This window comes from Ascoidea rubescens, assembly GCF_001661345.1.
Source record: "Ascoidea rubescens DSM 1968 unplaced genomic scaffold ASCRUscaffold_14, whole genome shotgun sequence".
NCBI lineage: Eukaryota > Fungi > Ascomycota > Saccharomycetes > Ascoideales > Ascoideaceae > Ascoidea > Ascoidea rubescens.
Window position 1 is genome coordinate 79,404 of NW_017962926.1, and position 21,147 is coordinate 100,550.

Genomic DNA, 21,147 nt, shown 5'->3' on the forward strand with positions numbered 1-21,147 from the left:
TTTTGAGCAATAAATAATAAATACTGTTTGAGTATTCAAGGTTTTATTGAATTTCATCAATTAGATATGTTTGAATATTTGAATGTTTGTTACCAATTTATAAATTTAAAGCTTTTAATGAATTTTTTTATAGAAAACTTTCACCAGATGCTAATGCCGAAGAAGATAAAAATATTATTATTTATCTATTTGTTGGTGATACTTAATAAAAACAAGTAGAATAAAGTAGTGGTAAATTTGGATGGTCCTTTTGCCATTCTGCCAAAATGTCAAGAATTGTATCCTCAAAGGGCACTGAATCAGGAGCAATATTTTGATTTTTTTTAGCAGATTCAGCTAATCTGTTGACTAAATTTAATATACCTTTCCCACCTATCGTGGCATTCTCAGTATCATCTTTGATGTCAACGTTTATAACATGAACAATTTGGTTTAAATTCAAATTTTTGTTAAGTAAATCTTCAATGACAGCATCAAAACATTTTTCTTCACAAGTTATAATAACGTCAAAAGTCTTGGTGTTGTTTTCTTGAAATCTTTCAGGGGCAGTTTTGATCTTTCTGTTTCTATCCAACATTTTCAACACTCCATTTTGAATATATAATCGTTGGTTTTGCTTTGATAATTCTTTATATATCTGGTCGTAGGGAGTCCCAAATTTGTAAATATTTGGCTTGTCAATACTTGATCCAGGCAATCTCACAGCAGAACCAGTACCATATGAATTCACATTGTAACCAGCTTCTTTAAGAACTCTGTGAGCCTCCATTGAACTGTTAAATAACGATCCCAACTATTGTCAGTAACCTCTTTGACTTTAAAAATAAAATGTGACTTGAAATAAACACATACCGATTCTGATTTGCAGCACAGACAGTGCAGAATTTCAAGGTTGACATTGTTATGAGCTGAAGATAGTATTATTTTTGATATGATTCAATACAATTAATAAAGATAACAGAGAGACAGACTGTGAATTAACAATATTTGTAGAAGCATTTCAATTCATCGCCAGATCCCGGAAAAAAAACTTCCGTGCTTTTTTTTTAGTGTTTAACGTCATTTTTCGAAAATTACATCTTTGTTTTGGGTCTGCGAGACGAAATTGCTTATTTTTGCTTGAGAAATATACTACAACTTTTAGAAATGTATACTATTTTCTTTCTTTATTCTATAAAACATATTTATGCTATCTAACGAGTTCAGTCCCACCAATCATATGCAGTGGACTTGCTGGTTTGCTCGGTGCTATTCAAAAGATCAAAAGAATTATTCGAAAAAGTTGTCATGTTGGGTTTTTCGGCAGTTGATTCTTTTATTGAAAGATTTTTGGTTTCGCGATTTATTATTTTATCACCGTCGCTGTCAAATTTGCAAAGAACAATGTCAAATGCCAATGATTTTGCTCTGACAATGTTTAAAAACTGTTTTGATAGTTTTCTTAGCTCAATTTCGAGTTTTTTTGTGTTTCTGTAGAAATTTTTTGATAAGAAAACATAATCATTATCAGAATGCCATTTAATCACCGGGTCTTCCATAAGTTGAGAATTTTTATAGCAAGAACTTAGAGCTTTTTCAAGATCAAGAGCAGTAGAACCGAATAAACAATTTTCGATTAGAATGCCATTATACTCACCTTCGCCTTCAAGTTTAATTTCATTCTGAATTTCTTTGTTTATTTGTATTTTTTTGTCTGAGATTATGGCTTCCTCGATTAACATATCGGGTATCTTTGTCTTATCAGTAATATAAACTGAGACGAATCTATATGGTTCAGGATCTTTCGATTCTGAAAATAAGTTATAAATTTCTGCTAATCCGTGGATGAATTTTCTTTGGGGAGATTTCATAGCTGGGAAAAAAATGAATTTTTTTGCAGTTTGATTAGAGGAAGATAAAATTAAATTTTTAAAAGAGTTCTCAATTTCAAGACACCAGTTTTTCTGCTTTTCATAATTTAAAAGGATCCATTTTGGATATGGATTTACAAATAATTCTTCTGGTGGACGAGCGTTTCCATCTATAGTTTTTAAATCCAAGGCTTCAAATAACTTTCTATTTCTTTCTATTCTTTCACATTCTGAATCACAATCAATGAATTTTTGAGAACCATCACTTGGATTGTTAATCGAAGCAGTACATTTAATTTTTTTAGTTATTCTGCCACAAAAACAGTGTAGAGTGATTAATTCTGAACATGGGATATTTTCATTGCATTTATTTGGCCAATGGCATCTAGATTTATCTAAATGTTGGCAGAAAATTTTCTTTTGGTTGCATAGAGCAATACATTTTGCTGTAGTATGATCAAAATTTTGATCGCAGCATATCTTTTGGCATTTATGAGAGCAGGGTAATAATTTTCCACAGGGCAAACCACAACTAACATTGTTTTGATGACAAAATATGTTTGGAACTTGTTTTTTGCCACATTTGCAAGTTTTTGTAACAAATTTTGTGCACCCGGGACATTGAACATCATCTTGATGGCATAAATGGGAGATTTTGTGACCACAAGAGGATGGTCTATGACATTGATATTGGCAAGAGACTATTGGAAGAGAGCCACATCTAACAGGAGCAGGTATTAAGACAGTTTTACCACAAGCACATAGTAAATCATCAGAAGAACTTTCAAGGCATGGAGGACACTTTCCAGGATGATCTTGTAAGTGACAGTGATGTCTTTTACAGGAGAGCAATTTTTCGCAGGGTAGAGAGCATATGTGGATAGATTCAATGTTGTTTGCATGATCGTTATTGATGGAAAGTGAAGAACCTTTTCTAGAGATTTTTTTTTTGAGACGATCTCTATCAAAGGCGATTTTTTCATATGAGCAGCAGATGTTGTTGCATCTGTGTCTTCTGCAATTTTTCAAAGCCTGGCATTTTCTTTGGCATTTTGGTTTGTTGCCGGGTTGGGAGAAGGAACAAGGAACTAGAAAGGAATTAAAACCACAAGAGCATTTGGTCTCAATGGAGCGATAACAAGGAGAGTGGATCTGATCCAAGTGACATTTCCAGTAGCAAGTATGACCACAAGGTAATATTTTTGCACAGATATCGTTGCAAGTAGGAACCGGATCGGAGCATTTGAGTCTTTTTTTACCGAATAACAAGTCAGATATTAGATGTTTACCACATGGACAGTGAGTGAGAACCTTGGGATTTAGAATACATCGATGATAATCGGAGGAGGAGGGGTCATTTGATTGAGGATGACAATAGTTTTTAGTACATCTGTGGTCCAAATTTCCACAATCTAAGATGGTATCACAAATTTGCGAAGAGCATTGGTAAGAGCCAATCCAGGAGAAATTTTCCAGGTTAGAACATAAAATTGGAGATAGCTGATAGCATTCTTTTAAAGCAGAGTCCTTTCCACAATAGCAAGTTGTCTTTAATTTGATCTTACAGAGACCACACAAGCCAGAGTGACAAATAAGGTTATGGCGGTGAACAAGACATGGCATTAGCTGGTTGCAAGGCAATTGGCAAGACCATTGATCTTTATAGGGAGCAATCAAACAAGGATATGATTTCTGTTGAGCACCACATTTGCATTTCAAGTTAACTAGAGCAGAACAAACTTTTATATGGGGGCCTGGATGACAAGGCAAAGAACAGTTATGTGGACAGTTCTGCAATGGGAAATTACAGGATTGAGAACAGGAGTGTGGAGCAAAGATGTTTGGAGGTGGATTTTTAACTTTTTTGCACCAGCAGTAGTAGTTGGAAGGAATTTGATTGATTTTGTGGTTACAGGAAGGACATCTCCAATTGTGTCTTGAGTCAGTGGAAGAGCCTCTAATGGCCCAATCTCTGATACAATCTAGATCGTAGACTCTGTAGCAGGCAATACAGGGCCAGATCTGCGAATGGAAGTCAATTTCGCAAGTGCAAATTAAGCAAGTGTAAGTGCCATGAGCAATTTCCTTTAAAATAGAGGTGTTTAGCCCGTCATCATCAATATGGTTATTAAAATTATCTATGCTATTTTGACTGTCATCATCATCATCGCCATCATCATTATCTTCTTCTTCAGTATCATCATTATCACTGTTACCAACAGAATCCTGGATATCTCGATGCAGCTGGTAGTTGGTTGAAAAATTATCTGGGTCCAGTGTTTTAGAACAGATAGAAACTGATTCCATGAAATTTAATTGGAAAGTGCAAGAGGATATGGAATTGATGGAATTGATGGAATTTAAAGATTGCGAGTATGTTTATGACTAGTCAAGAGCAAGATTGAGAAAAAAATTTTCGTTGATTTGAAATCTGTTGCGAAGCAGCCGGATCTCTAGACTCGGTCTCTACCAATCCCTCGGCATTAGTTGCCGGTCTGCTCCCGTGGCGCTTCGAAGTCTAGCCCAGTCCCATATAAAAGGGGCTGGTGTTCCCTTCTACGCTTTTCATTCTATATACTTTTTTGCCTTAATATAGGATTCGCTACAACACAATCACCTGAAAACTTGAATAAAAGAGGTTCACGGAACAACTGAACTTGTCAGTTGTCGGCTGCCAAACACCGAACACGAATTCCAGAGTCTCATCCTGGACCAGACACAGAGCAGATCATGTGCAACGTGTGATTTGCGGCTGTTTAGGATTTCTCCTAGTTGATATATTTATAAACCAATCTAAATGTAGCACTATTGCAGTGATACAGAACGAGAAAAACCGAGAAATGTAGATTTTTGCAAGTTTATTGAGCCCTACTTGTTCAAAAAAATGGAATGAAATGCGCTTACGTTGCAAAAATGCACGTGCTGACCGATGAGTATCATACTACTGAAATATTACTAGAGAAAGTATTTAGAACGTTAGCATTTTCATGGACAACTAAATTCAAACTTTTAAGCGCAATAAATCGTAATGTTATATTCGTATTGAATTTTTAAAATGAATCAGTACAATTTTGGATGTTTTTTTTTGAAATGAAACGGAAGCAGTACGCCCAAAGCATTTTTTTCCTTACTAAAACAATTTGAAAAACATCATGTATTATATCTATTTAGTAGGTTGTCCAGAAACAAGAGACCTTGGATTGCGTAGCAACTCTAGTTGTTTTTCGGAAACACTCCCACTTCTCTTTTATTTCCATCTTGCTCGTACAGAAGAGAGGCTTTCCACGAATAATGGCGAGTGGCAACGCTTGTTATCAATATTTCTGGCGAGATGATGCTATGAACACCTTTGTATCTCTGTATATGACTACAGCTGTCGTCCCTGCTATATTCTCCTTTGAAAACATCAAATTTGATCAAATACACTCCACTTTTCCTGACTGCCAAATGACTGAAATCAAAATCAAAGGTTTTGCTGGACGAGTTGTACACTGCTGTCACTGATTTGTTTCCAATCAACACATCATCCACTGGGTTATTCAAGTCAAAAGAGCGAAACAACGTAGCAATCGCAATATAATAGTTTCCACTGTGAAATTCACTGTTTTCCTTTCCACTGAAATCTAGTTGCAATATTGTATTTGGACTCATTCGTCTTCTCGTTGCATTTCCTGATGGTCTTCCATATCTGGGGAAACTCTTAAAAGATAACATTATTTATAAATTGACAAAAAAAATTTCGTAAACAGAAAACTTACTTCTTTAAATACGGTCTTCTGTTAATCCGTAGACTAATATCCATTTTAAGCCATTTTATTGGAACAGTTTTGGGGGCTATGGTTGCTTTTAGATAATTTGCTTTATATAAGCATAAAATCTTATAGTCATAGCTATAATACAATCAGTTATTTGGTTATTTATAAATTATTATTTATGGTAGAGTAATATATATAACCATCTCAAGTAAATTTTATTTCTTTGTTTTTTTCTCTTAATTCCTTGCTGAATTCCTACTCTTTATATTGATCTTTCTATTGATCTTTCTATTAAACTTGGGGCAGTCTGTTTCAAGAACTGAAACACATAAGATAAAAGTACGATATATAACTTATACTAAGAGTGAAAACAAATGAACTTTTAATATAAAGAAAAGAAAAGAAAAGAATTAAAAGGATCTGTTACTTTCAATTAGAGTCTATATTATCAAAATATTCACTCACTGTATGAAATTTTCGAGTATCTTTTTTTATTTCGCCTTCGTCCCAATCCACACTATTTGCTCTATCCAATTCAGTGTCTTTGTAATGGGTCTCTGCAATGATATCAAATGGTAGTATCTCAACTTGGCTGTTGCCAATATCTGAAAAATTCCCATCTTCGTCTTCAAAAAGAATAGATCCTTGATTCTTATCCTCTTCTAATATGCTGGAGTGTTCGTTCATAAGATACTTGTGTAAATTCATCTTGGCCTTGGATAAAACCAACTTTTCTCTTTGAATATCTTCAAACCCATCATCCGATTCATAAAAGCTTTGATTCCCATGCTCAGTTGCAGAATCTGAATAATCAATATGATCCATCGTCGCATTATAATTATAATTATAGTTATAATTATACCCATAATCACTATTAGGATTGATTATTGTATTTCTATTATTATTATTATTATTATTATAGCTAGTATCATAGCTAGTATCATAGCTAGTATCACCGTTCAAATTATTTCGTTGAATGCTTTTACTCAAAAGATTCATAATATCATTGGCTGATCCATTGATAAGTGATGGTTGGTTATCAAAAAAATTTGTTGCATGGTCATCTGCAAAATCATTGGTATTATCATCTGCAAAAACACTCGTACGATCATTACTAAAATCAAATTCATTTCCGGTTTCTTCACCATGCAGTAATATACTATCATCAATATCAGTATTATCCGTCTCAATTCGATGGATCGTATTATCCTTTCCTTCATTAAGCTCATCATACTCATTAAGAATATTGTCTTCTGGCGATGACGCTATTCCTTCATAATTCTTTTTCTCCGGTGATGGTGCAAAATTTATATAATAATCATTCATATTCTTTGATTGAATCGATTCACTCTTTGATATCTTATTTATATTCTCAAAACTTTTGACCAATTTCATTGTAACGCTATTGCTATCATTCCCATTGTTAGTGCTTTTGCTCTTGTCACTATAAAAACTAGAATTGGCATGTTTATATTTGAACTTTATCCTTTCTGGCAATATATATTGATCGTTATTAGGAGCTCCCAAATTTATACCCAACCCAATTCCAGTCAAATTAGAGGATTGAGAAATTGAATGAAGTTGACAAAATAATTTAGAGGATGAGTTAAAAGTGGTGTTGGTAGTTGTGTTGGTATTTGTTCTGGTCGCTATATTAATATTAGAAGCTCCTGATGACATGACATCATCATATATAGTAGAAGAAGTTGACGTTTTCGATTTTTTTCTGAAATGTAATGATGGATTGGTTTTAGATATCAATGAAGCTGGTGTGGTGTTTTTAGAGGTTTTGGAAAGAATTGAGGGGGATGATAATAAAGAGTTTACTGTTTGTGTTGATGTAGAGTTGATAAAATTTCCTCGGTTTGAATTTGAACTGGAAGGATCATTAAATATAGAAGGTCGACTATTTGGTGTGGGAATATTTGCACTCTTTGAATTAGTGGAAGAAGGTGTATTATTATTACTAGTATTACTAGTATTACTAGTATTACTAGTATTATTATTATTATTATTATTATTATTATTATTATTATTATTATTATTATTATTATTATTATTATTATTATTATTATTATTATTATTATTATTANTTATTATTATTATTATTATTATTATTATTATTATTATTATTATTATTATTATTATTATTATTATTATTATTATTATTATTATTATTATTATTAATACTGTTATTGCTATTGTTATTTTTATTATCAAATTTATAGTTCCTATGACCTGCATTAAAAGAAGGTGATAATCCTTTATTTTTTAAAGGAGAGGAATTGATATTCATATGATTTCTCATATTTTTATTCGGAGAATTATTACTGCTTATTATTAATTTCGAGAGTTTTTTCTTCAATCTAGAAAACCCATTTGGTGATTTCTTAGATGGTAACTGGTTATTCTTTATTGATGGATTTGATAAAATGGTGGAATTTCCATATACAGCATTATTAGTACTAGCTGTTGAGGGTTTTGAAGCATTTTTGGTTTTGATTTGAGGAGGAGGGCTATAGTCAATTTGACTAGGAGTTGAAGCCTTTGAGGTTGAATTTGAACTAAAGTTATTTTCAGGACTGGTTATTAAAGAATAAGAGGTTTTGGAAAATTTAGAGTTTAGTGAATGGATTGATTCCTTTGATGGGGATATTTTCAAATAGTTGTTTTTATTTAATAATAATAAGTTTGAAGTCTTTCTATTAATATTAGGATTGGTTCTTGTTGTCGTTATTAGAATATTTGAGTCTGAATCAGATAGTCTTCTTGATTTATTTGCATTATTTGGTTTAATCGCAGAAGGGTTTATAAACCCATTGTTTGTCTCAATTAAATTTTCAAAGCTTCTAGACATTATGGAATCATTCAATTTAAAATTGTTATTATTAATATCGGTATTGTTACTATTAATAATAACATTGTTAATATGATTATTAATCTGATTATTAATGTGATTATTAATGTGATTATTGATGTGGTTATCAGTCTGATTACCAATCTGATTATCAATATTATTGTAAATATTATTATCAATATCGTTATAAATATTATTATTAATTTTTTTAGTTTTAAATTTATTATTAAAGGATATAAAATTTGATCTATCTTCTTCATCAAGAAAATTGAGAGAGTCGTTGAATATTTCATTTTTTATTAGATGGTCAATATTTAATCTTTGCTCGGGATTTTTAATTAATAAATTCAATATAATTTTTTTGAATCTATGAAAGTTTTTCAAATCTAGTTCCGAACTAATAGTATGAAATAATAAAGAAGAAGAATCATCAGGTAGGATCAATCTGTTTTTAATCACTTTATCAAATAATTCATATTCATTGACAGCTGGAAAGGGCAATTGATTGTAAATCAAGCAGTATAGAGTTATTCCAAGAGCCCAAGCATCTATATTATAATCGAATTTATAATTAATTTCAGTTTCATCATCGCTTAGGTGTTGTGAGTTATTTGTGGTAAAAGTTGAAGTTGAAGTTGAGATACTTAGCGAGGAAGGAGAATTTACGAGTTCTGATTTTTTGATAATTTTCTTTAAACCACATAATTCCGGAGGCAAAAAAGCAGGAGTTCCAACAGTTCTTGATAATTCTTTTTGAACCGAGATGTTGTTTAGATCATTATCGTTGTTTAGTAGGAAACTTACGCCAAAATCGCTGATTTTGAGGATATTGTTTTTATCTAGTAATAAGTTTGAGGGCTTTATATCTCTGTGAATAATTTTGTTAATTTTGAGGAAATTCAAAGCCGAATAAAGTTGTTTGAAGATGTTAATTAGATAAGGGACGTTGTGAATCGAGTTTTGAGAAATATTGGAGGAGGACATCCATTTCAATTCGCCTATGGAGCAGTACTCTAGTATGAGATAGATATTTTTATAGGAAGGGTCGTTAAAGATTTTGAATAGTTTTAAGATATTTGGATGGTTATTTGAGCATTTTTTCATTATTTTGATTTCGTTAAAGATTTTGTATTCGATTTCATTTTTTATGTTGTTGCAGTTGTTTATGTTGTATTTTTGGATTAATTTTTGGTGATTTGGGGACAATAGTTTTGGCTTTGATAGTTTTGATAGTTCTTTTATTGCTACTAGTTTGTTTAGATTTAGATCGTTACCAAGTATGACTTTGCCATATTGACCAGAACCTAATTTTTTGATGATTTCGATATCGTTTAAGATTTTTGTGTTTGAATTTGTTGATTGGTTTATGCTTTTTGTTATATTGATTTTTGAGAATTCTTGTATTGTAAGATTGTTGTTGATTATGGAGAAGTTGTTTTTGAGTATGTTTTTGTTGTTGTAGATGTTATTGTTTATTGTGTTATTATCATTAGAGATGTTGATAGAAATAGTGTTGGAAGAGTTGTTGGAGTTGATATGATGGTGGCTATTGTAGTTATGAATACTATTTAGAGAGTTTGTCATTATTAAGACAATAACGATAGAGTGAGTGAGTGAGTAGATATAATGTGTTTTATTAGTTTAATAATTGGGTATTGATATTTTTAAGGAATTAATTTTTTTTTTGTGTGTATCACTGATTTCTATTAAATAAAGGTTGATTGTTGTTTGGATTTGTTTTAGTAAAATTAGATAGATTTGATGGGCAGGTATATTACAAATTAGGATAGTTAATTGAGGTTGATAGAGATGGGAGATTGAAGGGTATAGTATAGTATAATATAAAGAGGAGTGGGCGAGATAAGGAAGAATAGAATGAGTGTTGTTATGGCGACTTAGTTTGGAGATATTTCTGAATAAAATGAAGTAGAAGTAGAAGTAGAATAGAATAAAATAAAAGAAAAGAAAAGAAAAGAAAATGGAATGAATGGAGTGGAATGAGATTGATATGATTGGATTTGATTTGGTATGATTTGATCTGATTTGATTTGATTTGATTTGATCTGGTTTTGTTTGATTTAGTTTGATTTGATTTGGTTGGGATATAAGTAATGGATACTGAGAGGATTGTTCTATGGGTTTTTTCTGGTTAATTAATAGATAAAGAGTGAATCAAGATAGAGATTAGGACAATTGAAAGATGAAATTTGATCTTATTCCTTCAACAAACAAAAGATGGAAACATTTCCTAGTGAATTGAGAGAGTTAGGAGAAAGAATGAAGCAAAATAAACTTATGGAAAACAAAAACAACTTGAACAACTTGAATAACTTGAATAACTTGAATAACTTGAATAACTTGAATAACTTGAATAACTTGAATAACTTGGGTAGAATGAGCAGAATAACAGTGGTTTGTTTATTAGAAATACTGCTAAAGTAAATAAGTTGAAAAAATGGGAACAAATGTTAGCAGAGGCTAATGCGAATAAACAAAAATAAATATCAACAAATAAGTTTTGCACAAGTTTGAATAAACACTATTGAGTGAAATTGAAAATGAAAACTGAAATTTCTTCTGAGCTGGCTCCAGGTTGGAGCACTTTGGGACTCTACACCCACAGCTTCCAGGCGTAGAAAACAGCGTCAAACTTCTGGCCAGTTCTGCAGCAGAAGAAGCAAAAACAGCAGCTCCAAACAGCAGCAGAGGCACCACAGGCACCAGAAGAAGCACTGCTGCCTTATGTGCGCCAGAGAAGTGCAAAACAAGCTGAGGTGCTGATTGGCTACAGAGACTTTCCCTCTTCTGCTGCTTCTGCTGCTTCTTCTGCTGCTTTTGCTTCTTCTGCTTCTTGTGCTGCAATTTCGAACAAAGCTCAAAGCCAGCACAGTGGAAATACAAACGTAAGTTTACGCGTGATATCGTAGCTGCACGCGTATCTGCGTTGGAACGAGCTGCGTGTGCATAACATGCATGAACCGCGTCGCTGGTTCAAAGTTGTTTTTAATCTCTTTTCATATCTTTTTTTATCTCTTTTTAATCCCTTTTCTATCTCTTTTCAATCTCTTTTCATATCTTTTTACTTTCTTTTCTTTGATTATTCCTTTACTGATTTCCCTATGTTTTCTTTTCTTTTCTTCTTTTCTTCATTCGCCCATCTGTTTACTTCTCGTTCTTCTATCTTCATTCTTTTCCCAGCATCTTTTCTAGCTGCCTGGACCTATCAAAGTACAAGTTGGGATGGCTGATAATGCTCTCTTCAAATTTCCCTTTCATACTCACCAACTGCTGTTTATGTGTGATCTCAAAGATCTTGGTGATCCCCAACATATATTCGGATCTTTGGCAATGATCCAATATCGCTGTCAAGTCGTGTTGGTCCACTATTTCATACTCTCGCTTGAGAAACTCTACTATCAGCTCATTCGACAAATCTCGCAATAAGCAACCATGGTACTCTCCTTTTGCTGGCCTGGGCTTCGAGAGTATTGTTCTGTAATCCCATGGCTTATAATTGATTCGGCTCCCTTCTAGCCCATACATATGCCGGATATTATACCTGTACTCTTTATTGAATTTCTCAACACTCATCTTGTTATTCTTTGTAAATTGTTTCATGAAAAACTTCAAATTTTCTTCGCAACTCAAACCAATTCCTTTCAAAAATAAACAGAGTTGTTGTCTCCCAATATATCTCAAATGGCTGTTCTTAACCAATGTATTGATCAAATACTTCATCTCCGGTGGGAAATGCTTTAAAATGTCCTTTGACAAAACATTATCGCTATTAATATCTCCATTCTCATTCCCATTATTCCCACCCTCTCCAAATGAAGGCTGATACTCATTGGATGAATATCCACTAGATAAATGATTCAATATAGGCAACAATCTATCATCCTCATCTAATCTAGGTAACACATGTAACGTTCTTAATAAACTTTCTTCAAGTTTTCTACTGAATTCGGATGTCAATAATGACAACTGCAATATTTGTGGAACATACCCAAATCCATCTTTAATCAATATACTTCTCGTTGGAATCAAATCAATAACTTCCTCAAATGGTAACTTAATAAAAACCTCTTTCATGAAATAACTCTCAACTAATGTCTTATTATCATTACCAACACCATTATTATTATTATTATTATTATTATTATTACTGTTACTATTATTATTATTATTATTATTAATACTATCTCCGCTGATATCATTGTTTATACTAATATTCTCTCGCTTCAAATAAAATGAAAACTCATGGTACGAAGCATTCACTAGTAATTCTCGTAATCTCATCTTCTCTTCTTTACTTATAAACTCCCAATTCAACTTCAATTTCTTCACAAATTCCTCTTTTTCAATTTGCGTCAATAAATTATACCGAATTTTAAATAACGTAGTTTCGCTTCGAATAAATCTCTCTCTCAATTCCTTTGACCTGCAAAATGCTATCCTCAAGATAAAATGCGAATATAAATCTTTTCTTCTCTCCAAAATAATCTCTTTAACATCAAAATTACTCTTGCTCTTACTCTTATTCTTAATGACATTACTATTTTTATTTGGATTTGCATTCACCTTACTCAATGGAAATAACTTCACCAATAACGGTTTAATGTTCATCTCAATCTCTTTAATATTCTGGTTTTTGCTTAAACATAGCTCAATTTCAACCAACAATTTCAACCTATCAATCGACCACGACTCAAATTCCTCAATCGTTATCTCATTCAATGGGGGATACTCATAAAATGTTAACGTGCTTTCTTTATAATTTAGTTCCAAACTTTTATCCTTATTATTTAATAATATATTATAGCTATTATCAAAATTCCTTCGGCCAGCTGTAATTCTTCTTGATCTTCTAAACATTATCCAATGTATTCACCAAAAATAGTCTTCCCTGTGAATAATAACGCTAATTATAATAGATCGAAGGTAATGATATAAATAATAGTAATAATAATTATAGTTATTGGTCTTAATATCAAAACGCATCTTTCTTTTCCACCTTCTTTTTACGTGTTTTTTCTATTTTTTGTTTTCGTGTTCGCTCCAAAAAAACCTAACGCGTATATCACGCATAAATATGCGCTACTGCATCAAACCCAAGACCCTGGTTGTTGAATCAACAATATCGTGTAGGTGCTTCTTTCCTAATCGGGAAAAATATAAACATAATCAAATCAAAAACACTTTTCAAAAGCACTACTTAGAATCAAAAAATCAACATTTTTTTGTTGTTTCATTTTTTGTCTTAATAAAAAATTCGTAAAAGGACTTATTGACTATTTCTACATCTTAAGGTTCAACTATTACTCGTCTTTATTTTTGTTTAATCTCTCTCAATTTTGGACACTTTTATATCTTCTATTGTTCTTTTAATCAATTACTTTTCTTAATCAAGAATCTTAAAATATTATAAATTTAGATTTTGTTCCTAGCTATTTGCTCAAAACTTGTCCTTATATTTATCTTCCATCCCTACATTTATCCCTACATTTGTCCCTACATTTACTCTTAACCTTTTTCTAATTTTCAATTTTTATTTCATTGAAATATGAATCTGAATAAAAAATTAGCTTGGTTGATTGAAAGAGACCAAAACATAAACTCAAGAAATTCATCTCAAAATAGCTACAACTCATCCTCTTCAATGAGTTCAATAGATTTAAATGGTTCTAATCAAAAAAATCAATTAAAAAATCTCGATACCTTTCTACCTTCTACCACTTCTGCTAATAATATCACCAATAACAATAAAGAATACACCAATAATTCTAAAAGCAATACCAACCAAACCTTTAAGAGAAACACATACAAATCAGATAACTCTTCAGCTTTCAGTTTAACACCATCTTCTGTGGCATCCTCTTTTTCGTCTTTTGATTTTGAATCACATTCATTTTTGAGCTCAAAAAACTCGCAAAAAAAAACACCAGCTCTTTCAGATTTTGATAGCGATGATGATGATGAAAATAATAACAAAAGTAATGTTGAAAACATTTTTAATTACACAAATAGTATAATCGATATCCCAATCATAACTTCCGATCCAAACATAAAACAAATCAATTGTAATACCAATGGAAATAATAATATTGATAGTAATAATAATAATAATAATAATAATAATAATAATAATAATAATAATACAAATAATCAAATAATAAAATCAACATTTGCCTTAGACTTGTCTTTGCTCTCAAATGCTATAAGCTTCATATCAAATATTAAATCTATTAAAACTATAACAACTTCATTATACTCCTTACTTTTCAATTTTTGCAAAAATTCAGACTATATTTCAACTAAAACTGAAAATAAATTACATTTACAAAGCTTTTTAGTTGGCATATTTATATCTTCTATAAGTTCTTTTCTAAGGCCAATTATATCTTATTATATACATTTGCTACTAAAATCAATTTTAAGAATACTTATGCATTTTATCATAATTGTTTTTGTTTTATTTATAATATACTATTCCGGAAAATTCTATATTAAAAGTAAGAAGACAACTTCTCACTCAATTAAAACACGAAAACAAATTAATTATTACAATAATATTCAAAACAGCCATAATAATCATAATAATCATAATGATTCTAATGATTCTAATGATTCTAATGATCCTAGTCCTGCTTCAAATCAAAAAAAGATTGTTCAATCACAAAAGCAAAAAATAACTGATAATACAGATATTGAGAAAATAAAAAAAAAAATATCTTTAAATGATCAACTAAATCAAAAAATTTCAACAGATATAAAATACACTAAATCAGGATTCTTTGATTCAAGATTAAAATCAAAGTTTGTTGATCAAGTTAGATTAAATGAAAAACTTAAGAAAATGAATTCTATAAACAACTCAAGAAACACACAATCAACATCAATACTGGCCCCCAAAATAAAATCAATACTGGCCTCCAAACTAACATCATCACCAAACTCTCCTAGAAAACTAGAAAAATCAAACTCTTTAACACCACACTCACCTAGCAGGTCACCAAATAAATCGCCCATTAGATCCCCAACGACTCTACAGGATTATTCCAGATTATCTCCTCAACAAAAAGAATATATGAATTATCAAAACACGTTGAAACATTACAATGAACAAACAGCCAAATATAATCAAAATGAAAGCTATAACGTTTCTAAAGAAAACCTTCTGAGAAGAGCCCCCTCTCCAGAAAAAAATAAAGATTATCTTGCGACACAATTAAGCAATCCATATTCAAAATTAGAAAGACAGATCAAACCTCCTAGGGAGATGCCTCAATTGTTTCAACAAAATCCTATGAATTTTCAAAATAATATAGTCCGAACTCCAACAATGATCAAAGTCTATAATCAGCAACATGATCCAACATTATCACCTAAACTGAGTAACCATTCAACTCATTCATCGTCGACATCCTCATTAGTAACCCATTCCCCTACAAGATCACCAATTACTCGACCAATATCACCAAGAAGATCTCCAAGAGCAGAACCAGCTATAAAACTACAAAAGCAAACCTTTGCCCCATTGCCAATTAAAACTTCCCACAATTCAGTTATAGATATTGAAGCATTTAATTCTGACAAGATCTTAAATCAAAGATTGATGAACATCGATAGAAACACATTTAATGATTTTAATCTGGTGCCACGTAATGATCCAAATCCAATTTCAATTAATAATTTGGCAGCAAGAAAAAACTATCAGAATTTTTCTGGAAATGCTCTAAATAGAATGGTGTAATTCAAGTATTCCTCTTTTGCTCTTCAACTTATTCTTTTTAATAATTTTTTTCTCCCACTTATAATAGTTAATTTATTTTGGTTCAATTCTTTTTTATCAAGAGTTTTTTCTTTTTTTTTCTACATTGTATTTTCCTCTATAGTATGATCATATCCTTCTCAACTCTACTTCAAAATTTTTTGCAATTGGTTATTTGTGTTATTAATAATCTGTCAAAGATTATGAAGATTCAAGAAATTGTAAAACTATTTCACTGATAATTAAAAACTAAAAACAAAATCTGGTATTCAATTATACTATTCAAAAAACAAAATAAAATAAAATAAAAAGATAAAATAAAAAGATAAAATCTTATACTTTTCGTTTCACATTTATTATTAACTTTCCATTTCACTGATCTATATTGATAGATTCCAATATTTTTTCTGGATTTTTCTGTTTTATAGGAATCAAATAATTTTTCGTTATAGTCAAAAGTAAATAAGATAAAGCAATAGGAGGTGATGATTCAAAAACAGTAACTAAAAAGTTGATATTTAATTTGCTCTTAGCTAAATCATCTAGTTTTTGATATAAATATTCCTTACCTTTATTATTATCAAAAACAAAATCAGATCTTTTGATTTTTTCAAGGTTTGACAATTGATTATTTATCCTATTATCTGCATCAGCTTCAGATAGGTGAGGATTTCTTTTTAATAATCTTTCCTTTTGAATTTTAGGTGAACAAAGTATTGATATACTATAATTGCAAATAAATCTTAAAAACCCACTTTCAAATAGTAATGGGACATCTAAAATAATTAACTGTTTAAATGTTATAAATGATAAAAATATTTTTTTCAAAATTTCAAGATAAACAAATGGGTGTGTTACTAAATTCAAGTATCTCAATTCCCTTCTATCTTTAAAAACAACCTTTCCCAACTCAGGTCTATTCAACTCTCCATTTTCCAATAATAAATCTGGAATATATTTGAAATGGCTAACAATAAGTCTGTAGGCAAATCTCCCTGGCTGCACAACTTCTCTCGCAATTAAATCAGCATCAACGATAGTAAAATTGTATTTCTCCTTGAAATACAAAGAAGCGGTTGATTTTCCTGAAGCTATACTTCCTGTTAAACCAATGATCAACATGATGAGTATTTGTTTATATTGGAGTTGTAATCAATCAATCAATCAACTCTTTCTTGATGGATGTCCCTCTCTTAAAAAAACAAATAGATCAGGTGACAAAAACAGTGAGAGGGGAGCGATTCTTGTTTTCGGATTCCAAATTCTAAAATTCGGAATTGAGAATTAATTATCTAAACAAATATATTTATTTTTGAATAAGTGTATGTATGTATAATTGGAAAGTGGGAATAAACAAGAAACATGAAAATCAATTAAACTTCCGAATAAAATAAAAAAGAAAGAACTCGTATACTAATAACATAAAAAAATAATAATGAAAAAAGAGGATAAATATAGAAGAAAAAAATAGTTGGTTTTTAAGATAAAATACTTATTTCTCTTCAACTGATTTTTTTGTTTCTTCAACTGGACCAGCAGAATCAGTTGGAGAAGAAGAGTTGTGAGATAAAACAAATTCTAATTCAGAAATGTGGTCAGAATCATCAATTTCTTGAGGAATGAATAAGTTTAATACAACACCAACAATACCAGAAATGGCATAACCAGTTTCGCAGAGTAATTGAATGGCATCAAGAAAACCAGATAAACCTCTGTTGTCACCGGAGTAGGTAAAGACGCCAGAGAACCATGTGTCAACCAAAGTAGCACCAAAACCCAAAGCTAAGGAACAGGTTAAAACGAATCTGTCTCTTCTGGATAATGGGCAAGTGGCGATAATACAGAAACCAGAAACAGCAACAGAAGTGAAAAGGAAAGTTGTCATACCACCTAAAACAGCTTTTGGAATGGCGACTAAAGCAGCAGCGAATTTGGAGAAAATACCCATGACGATTAAAAAGAAACAACAACAGTAACCGGCGGTTCTGTTGGCACATTTTGTAATTGAAATAACACCATTGTTTTGAGCAAAAGTTGAAACCGGGGTCATGGTCATTAAACCAGCAAGCATACCATTAAGACCATCAGCTAAGACACCACCTTGAATTCTTGATTCGTACAATTTACCTTCGACTTCTAATCTAGAAACATCAGAGGTTGCAGTGATATCACCAATAGCTTCCATCATTAAAACAATGAAAACAGCTAACATTGGCAAGACAGCAGGACCATAAATAGTTAATTTGAAGGTGTGAACCCAGATGAAAGTGGCAACTGGAGCAGCATCGATACCAGATCTGTCGAAATAGTTGCAGGCAGCAGCGACGATACAACCGACTAATAAACCGCAAATGACAGCACAAGATCTCATGATTGGAGAACCCCATTTTTCACAGATGATGATGGTAACGTAAACAAGGAAACCCAAACCAACAAATTCAGCAGAACCATAAGGCAAAGGATGAGGAGCAGATTCCGAAGGACAAATACTGTCGACACAGGAACTACCACCGATCCAGTTTTTGAAACCTGATTCGATTAAGGACAAACCAATTAATAAGACAACAGGACCAGTGACGATTGGAGGGAAAACTTTTTGTAGGATTTTTGCGGGCATGAAAGATAGGGCAATTTCAAGCAATGAACAGACAATTGCAGTACCAAGAATAGCACCATAACCATCAGGACAAGGCAAACTGTTTCCTTCGGCATCAACAGGACATTCACCATTTGCATACATCATTGGGATGGCTTTTGAGACAATGGTGATTGTAGCGAAAGAAGTACCAACAACTGATAATAAACCAGTACCAACATAGTAAGGAGTTTTGTAAATGTGGAATCTTGTGATTTGAATTGAGGATAAAATACCGGAAATGATAAGAGCACTGGAGACTAAATACTGGGAGACATCTTCAGGTAAATTTGCGACACCACTAATAATTAAAGGAGGAGTAACAACACCAGCCAACATGGACAAAGCGTGTTGTAAACCCAAGATCAAGGCTAAAATAACAGGCATATGAGAATCTAGACTGAAAAATGGTTGAATTTTTGCTTCACCTTTCATGAAAGGGATTTTGGGAGTAAACAAATAGGCGTAATCATAATCACCTAGTAAGCCATCCTTTGTGGTGAATTTATGGATAATTTTTTTACCGAGTCCTTGGAATTTAGATCCAGCAGTTTCACTCATTCTAAAGAATTGAAAATTATTATGTGTTTGTGTTTGTGCTTGGTTTGAGGTTTGAGAGAAAAGAAATTGAAAATTGAAAATTGAAAATTGGGAGTTGAAAATTAGAATATTCTTTTTATTTTTTTATGTTTATTTGTTTCTTGATTGATTGATTGATTTGCGTGTTTTTCAAGAATATTAAGAAATTATTTTGCGAAAAACTTTTTTTTTTTTATTTTTTTCTTTGCTTCAACTGATGGATTGTTAGTAATTGATTTGTTGATGTTAGAAGAAAAAATAAACAACTGAAGAGCAAAAGAATGGTTCAAGTGAATTTCTTATATATGAATTTCCAGGAATCCAAAAAGACAACCTCACAACGAAAGACGCACTCATATTGTTTTTTTTATCAAAAAGTAACATCAAATTCTAAATTAGCTTAAATCAGGGAAAGAAGGTTGGAAAGTGAATCTGGAAATGGACCAATGAAAAGACGAAGGGCAAACTTTTGATAAGCCCTTAGACAGCAGTAAGTGAATATCCTGTTAGGACGCAAAAAGCAACTTTGCAGCAGGAAGCCCGTTTGAGAAGGTTCTTCATGCAAAACGGCCAGATAGCGCAGGGTCCGGCACTTTGACACTGACCGGGTCACATGACCGGTGATTTGAATCTTGCCATAAGGGGTGCAGCGGGAGATAGAGCTGACAGCTTGGTGGAAAACCAAGCCCAGCGCACGAGGTGCCGAATGCAAACAGAGCTTCTGCGTCCGGATAGAACAAAGGTTTTTGCTACCAGCACGCCGACGATCAAAGACTATTTTCCAGAAGAGGCCTGCTAATGTTCTGCAGAGATTTTGTGCACAGAAGCTCCAACGCTCCAAACACTATTATCTGTAAGCCTGTGCTATCCGGAAGAGGAGCCCCGTGAGCATCTGATTGTGGAGTAGTTTTCTGTATTATCTTTGACTATCTTTGAAGTGAATGCTAACTCGCTATTTCAAAAGCAGCAGATTTTCTTGAAAGCCAGCTTGTTTACAATCATTCAGATTAAACCCACAGGTTTAGCGACTATGGCCATGTCTATTAGGGGGAGCTGGAGAACTTCTGCAGGCTAAAACTGAACTTCCGATAAGTAGCCAACACTAAAGAATCAGCTTTGGTAATCATAGGTACGATTTGTCGCTCTTGAATTCAATAAAGTTGAGTTTTGAAATTAACTCATCTATTCTACATGTTGAATGAATCGGTTGTTTCAATTGCTATAATTGTTTTTGCACAGATGCTTTGCATTTTCACTGGGAGAAAGTATTAGCTGCTCTGCTGCTCTGAGTAATTTGGTAACTCAGACCTTTTGGATGTCCAAATAGTGCCAAATACGAAAGCGATTTATTGTGATCGTGTGTTATCTGAGAGAATGCTTACTGATTTGGTTTGATTTGATTTGATTTGATTGCAATATCAATGAATTTAGAGTTTACTATAATATTTATTTTATATTTTCAAATTATTATTTTTAATGCTTTTAACTTTCTGGCATTCTTGTCATATGAGATCGATTCTCCGTATTGCTAAGAGAGATCTCGTTGACACTAAATAACGCTAATTTCTGGAAAAACTGATATTTTTCACTGTACTTTTCAGAAAATTTGGGATCAGTCTTTATCTGCTTTTTGTTATTCGCTATTAGCACAAGAACACAAAGTAGATTTGACACTAAATGCTTTAGGAAAGACTAGCTTA

The 21,147-nt window shown here is 32.0% G+C and overlaps 9 protein-coding genes across 9 annotated transcripts; 1 reads left to right on the forward strand and 8 right to left on the reverse strand.

Annotated features, from left to right (window-relative positions):
- Positions 1-65: 65 nt before the first annotated feature.
- Positions 66-990, reverse strand: SSU72 (RNA polymerase II subunit A C-terminal domain phosphatase). Its single transcript, XM_020188808.1, has 2 exons — positions 853-990; positions 66-773 (listed from the first exon to the last, which is right to left on the reverse strand). The coding sequence occupies exons 1-2, from the start codon at positions 897-899 to the stop codon at positions 203-205; spliced, it is 618 nt and encodes a 205-aa protein (XP_020045266.1). The 5' UTR covers positions 900-990; the 3' UTR covers positions 66-202.
- A 136-nt stretch (positions 991-1,126) lies between these two features.
- On the reverse strand, positions 1,127-4,386 carry FAP1 (Fap1p). Its single transcript, XM_020193847.1, has one exon. The coding sequence runs from the start codon at positions 4,155-4,157 to the stop codon at positions 1,203-1,205; it is 2,955 nt and encodes a 984-aa protein (XP_020045267.1). The 5' UTR covers positions 4,158-4,386; the 3' UTR covers positions 1,127-1,202.
- Positions 4,387-4,983: 597 nt separating this feature from the next.
- On the reverse strand, positions 4,984-5,799 carry ASCRUDRAFT_115000 (uncharacterized protein). Its single transcript, XM_020188811.1, has one exon. It carries the CDS (start codon positions 5,562-5,564, stop codon positions 5,064-5,066), a length of 501 nt encoding a protein of 166 aa, XP_020045268.1. The 5' UTR covers positions 5,565-5,799; the 3' UTR covers positions 4,984-5,063.
- Positions 5,800-6,034: 235 nt separating this feature from the next.
- Positions 6,035-7,285, reverse strand: ASCRUDRAFT_9727 (uncharacterized protein; the record flags this gene model as incomplete). The annotated part of the gene is made up of 1 exon (XM_020195235.1): positions 6,035-7,285. The coding sequence occupies one exon, from the start codon at positions 7,283-7,285 to the stop codon at positions 6,035-6,037; it is 1,251 nt and encodes a 416-aa protein (XP_020045269.1).
- A 409-nt stretch (positions 7,286-7,694) lies between these two features.
- On the reverse strand, positions 7,695-10,046 carry ASCRUDRAFT_9728 (kinase-like protein; the record flags this gene model as incomplete). Its single annotated transcript, XM_020195236.1, has 1 exon — positions 7,695-10,046. The coding sequence occupies one exon, from the start codon at positions 10,044-10,046 to the stop codon at positions 7,695-7,697; it is 2,352 nt and encodes a 783-aa protein (XP_020045270.1).
- A 1,599-nt stretch (positions 10,047-11,645) lies between these two features.
- Positions 11,646-13,337, reverse strand: PRI2 (DNA primase subunit PRI2; the record flags this gene model as incomplete). The annotated part of the gene is made up of 3 exons (XM_020190847.1): positions 11,646-12,633; positions 12,721-12,967; positions 13,019-13,337. The coding sequence occupies 3 exons, from the start codon at positions 13,335-13,337 to the stop codon at positions 11,646-11,648; spliced, it is 1,554 nt and encodes a 517-aa protein (XP_020045271.1).
- Positions 13,338-14,025: 688 nt separating this feature from the next.
- On the forward strand, positions 14,026-16,215 carry ASCRUDRAFT_72055 (uncharacterized protein; the record flags this gene model as incomplete). The annotated part of the gene is made up of 1 exon (XM_020192019.1): positions 14,026-16,215. The coding sequence occupies one exon, from the start codon at positions 14,026-14,028 to the stop codon at positions 16,213-16,215; it is 2,190 nt and encodes a 729-aa protein (XP_020045272.1).
- A 390-nt stretch (positions 16,216-16,605) lies between these two features.
- On the reverse strand, positions 16,606-17,355 carry CAB5 (putative dephospho-CoA kinase; the record flags this gene model as incomplete). The annotated part of the gene is made up of 1 exon (XM_020190853.1): positions 16,606-17,355. The coding sequence occupies one exon, from the start codon at positions 17,353-17,355 to the stop codon at positions 16,606-16,608; it is 750 nt and encodes a 249-aa protein (XP_020045273.1).
- A 370-nt stretch (positions 17,356-17,725) lies between these two features.
- On the reverse strand, positions 17,726-19,429 carry ASCRUDRAFT_82325 (nucleobase:cation symporter-2 family protein; the record flags this gene model as incomplete). Its single annotated transcript, XM_020194712.1, has 1 exon — positions 17,726-19,429. The coding sequence occupies one exon, from the start codon at positions 19,427-19,429 to the stop codon at positions 17,726-17,728; it is 1,704 nt and encodes a 567-aa protein (XP_020045274.1).
- Positions 19,430-21,147: the final 1,718 nt, after the last annotated feature.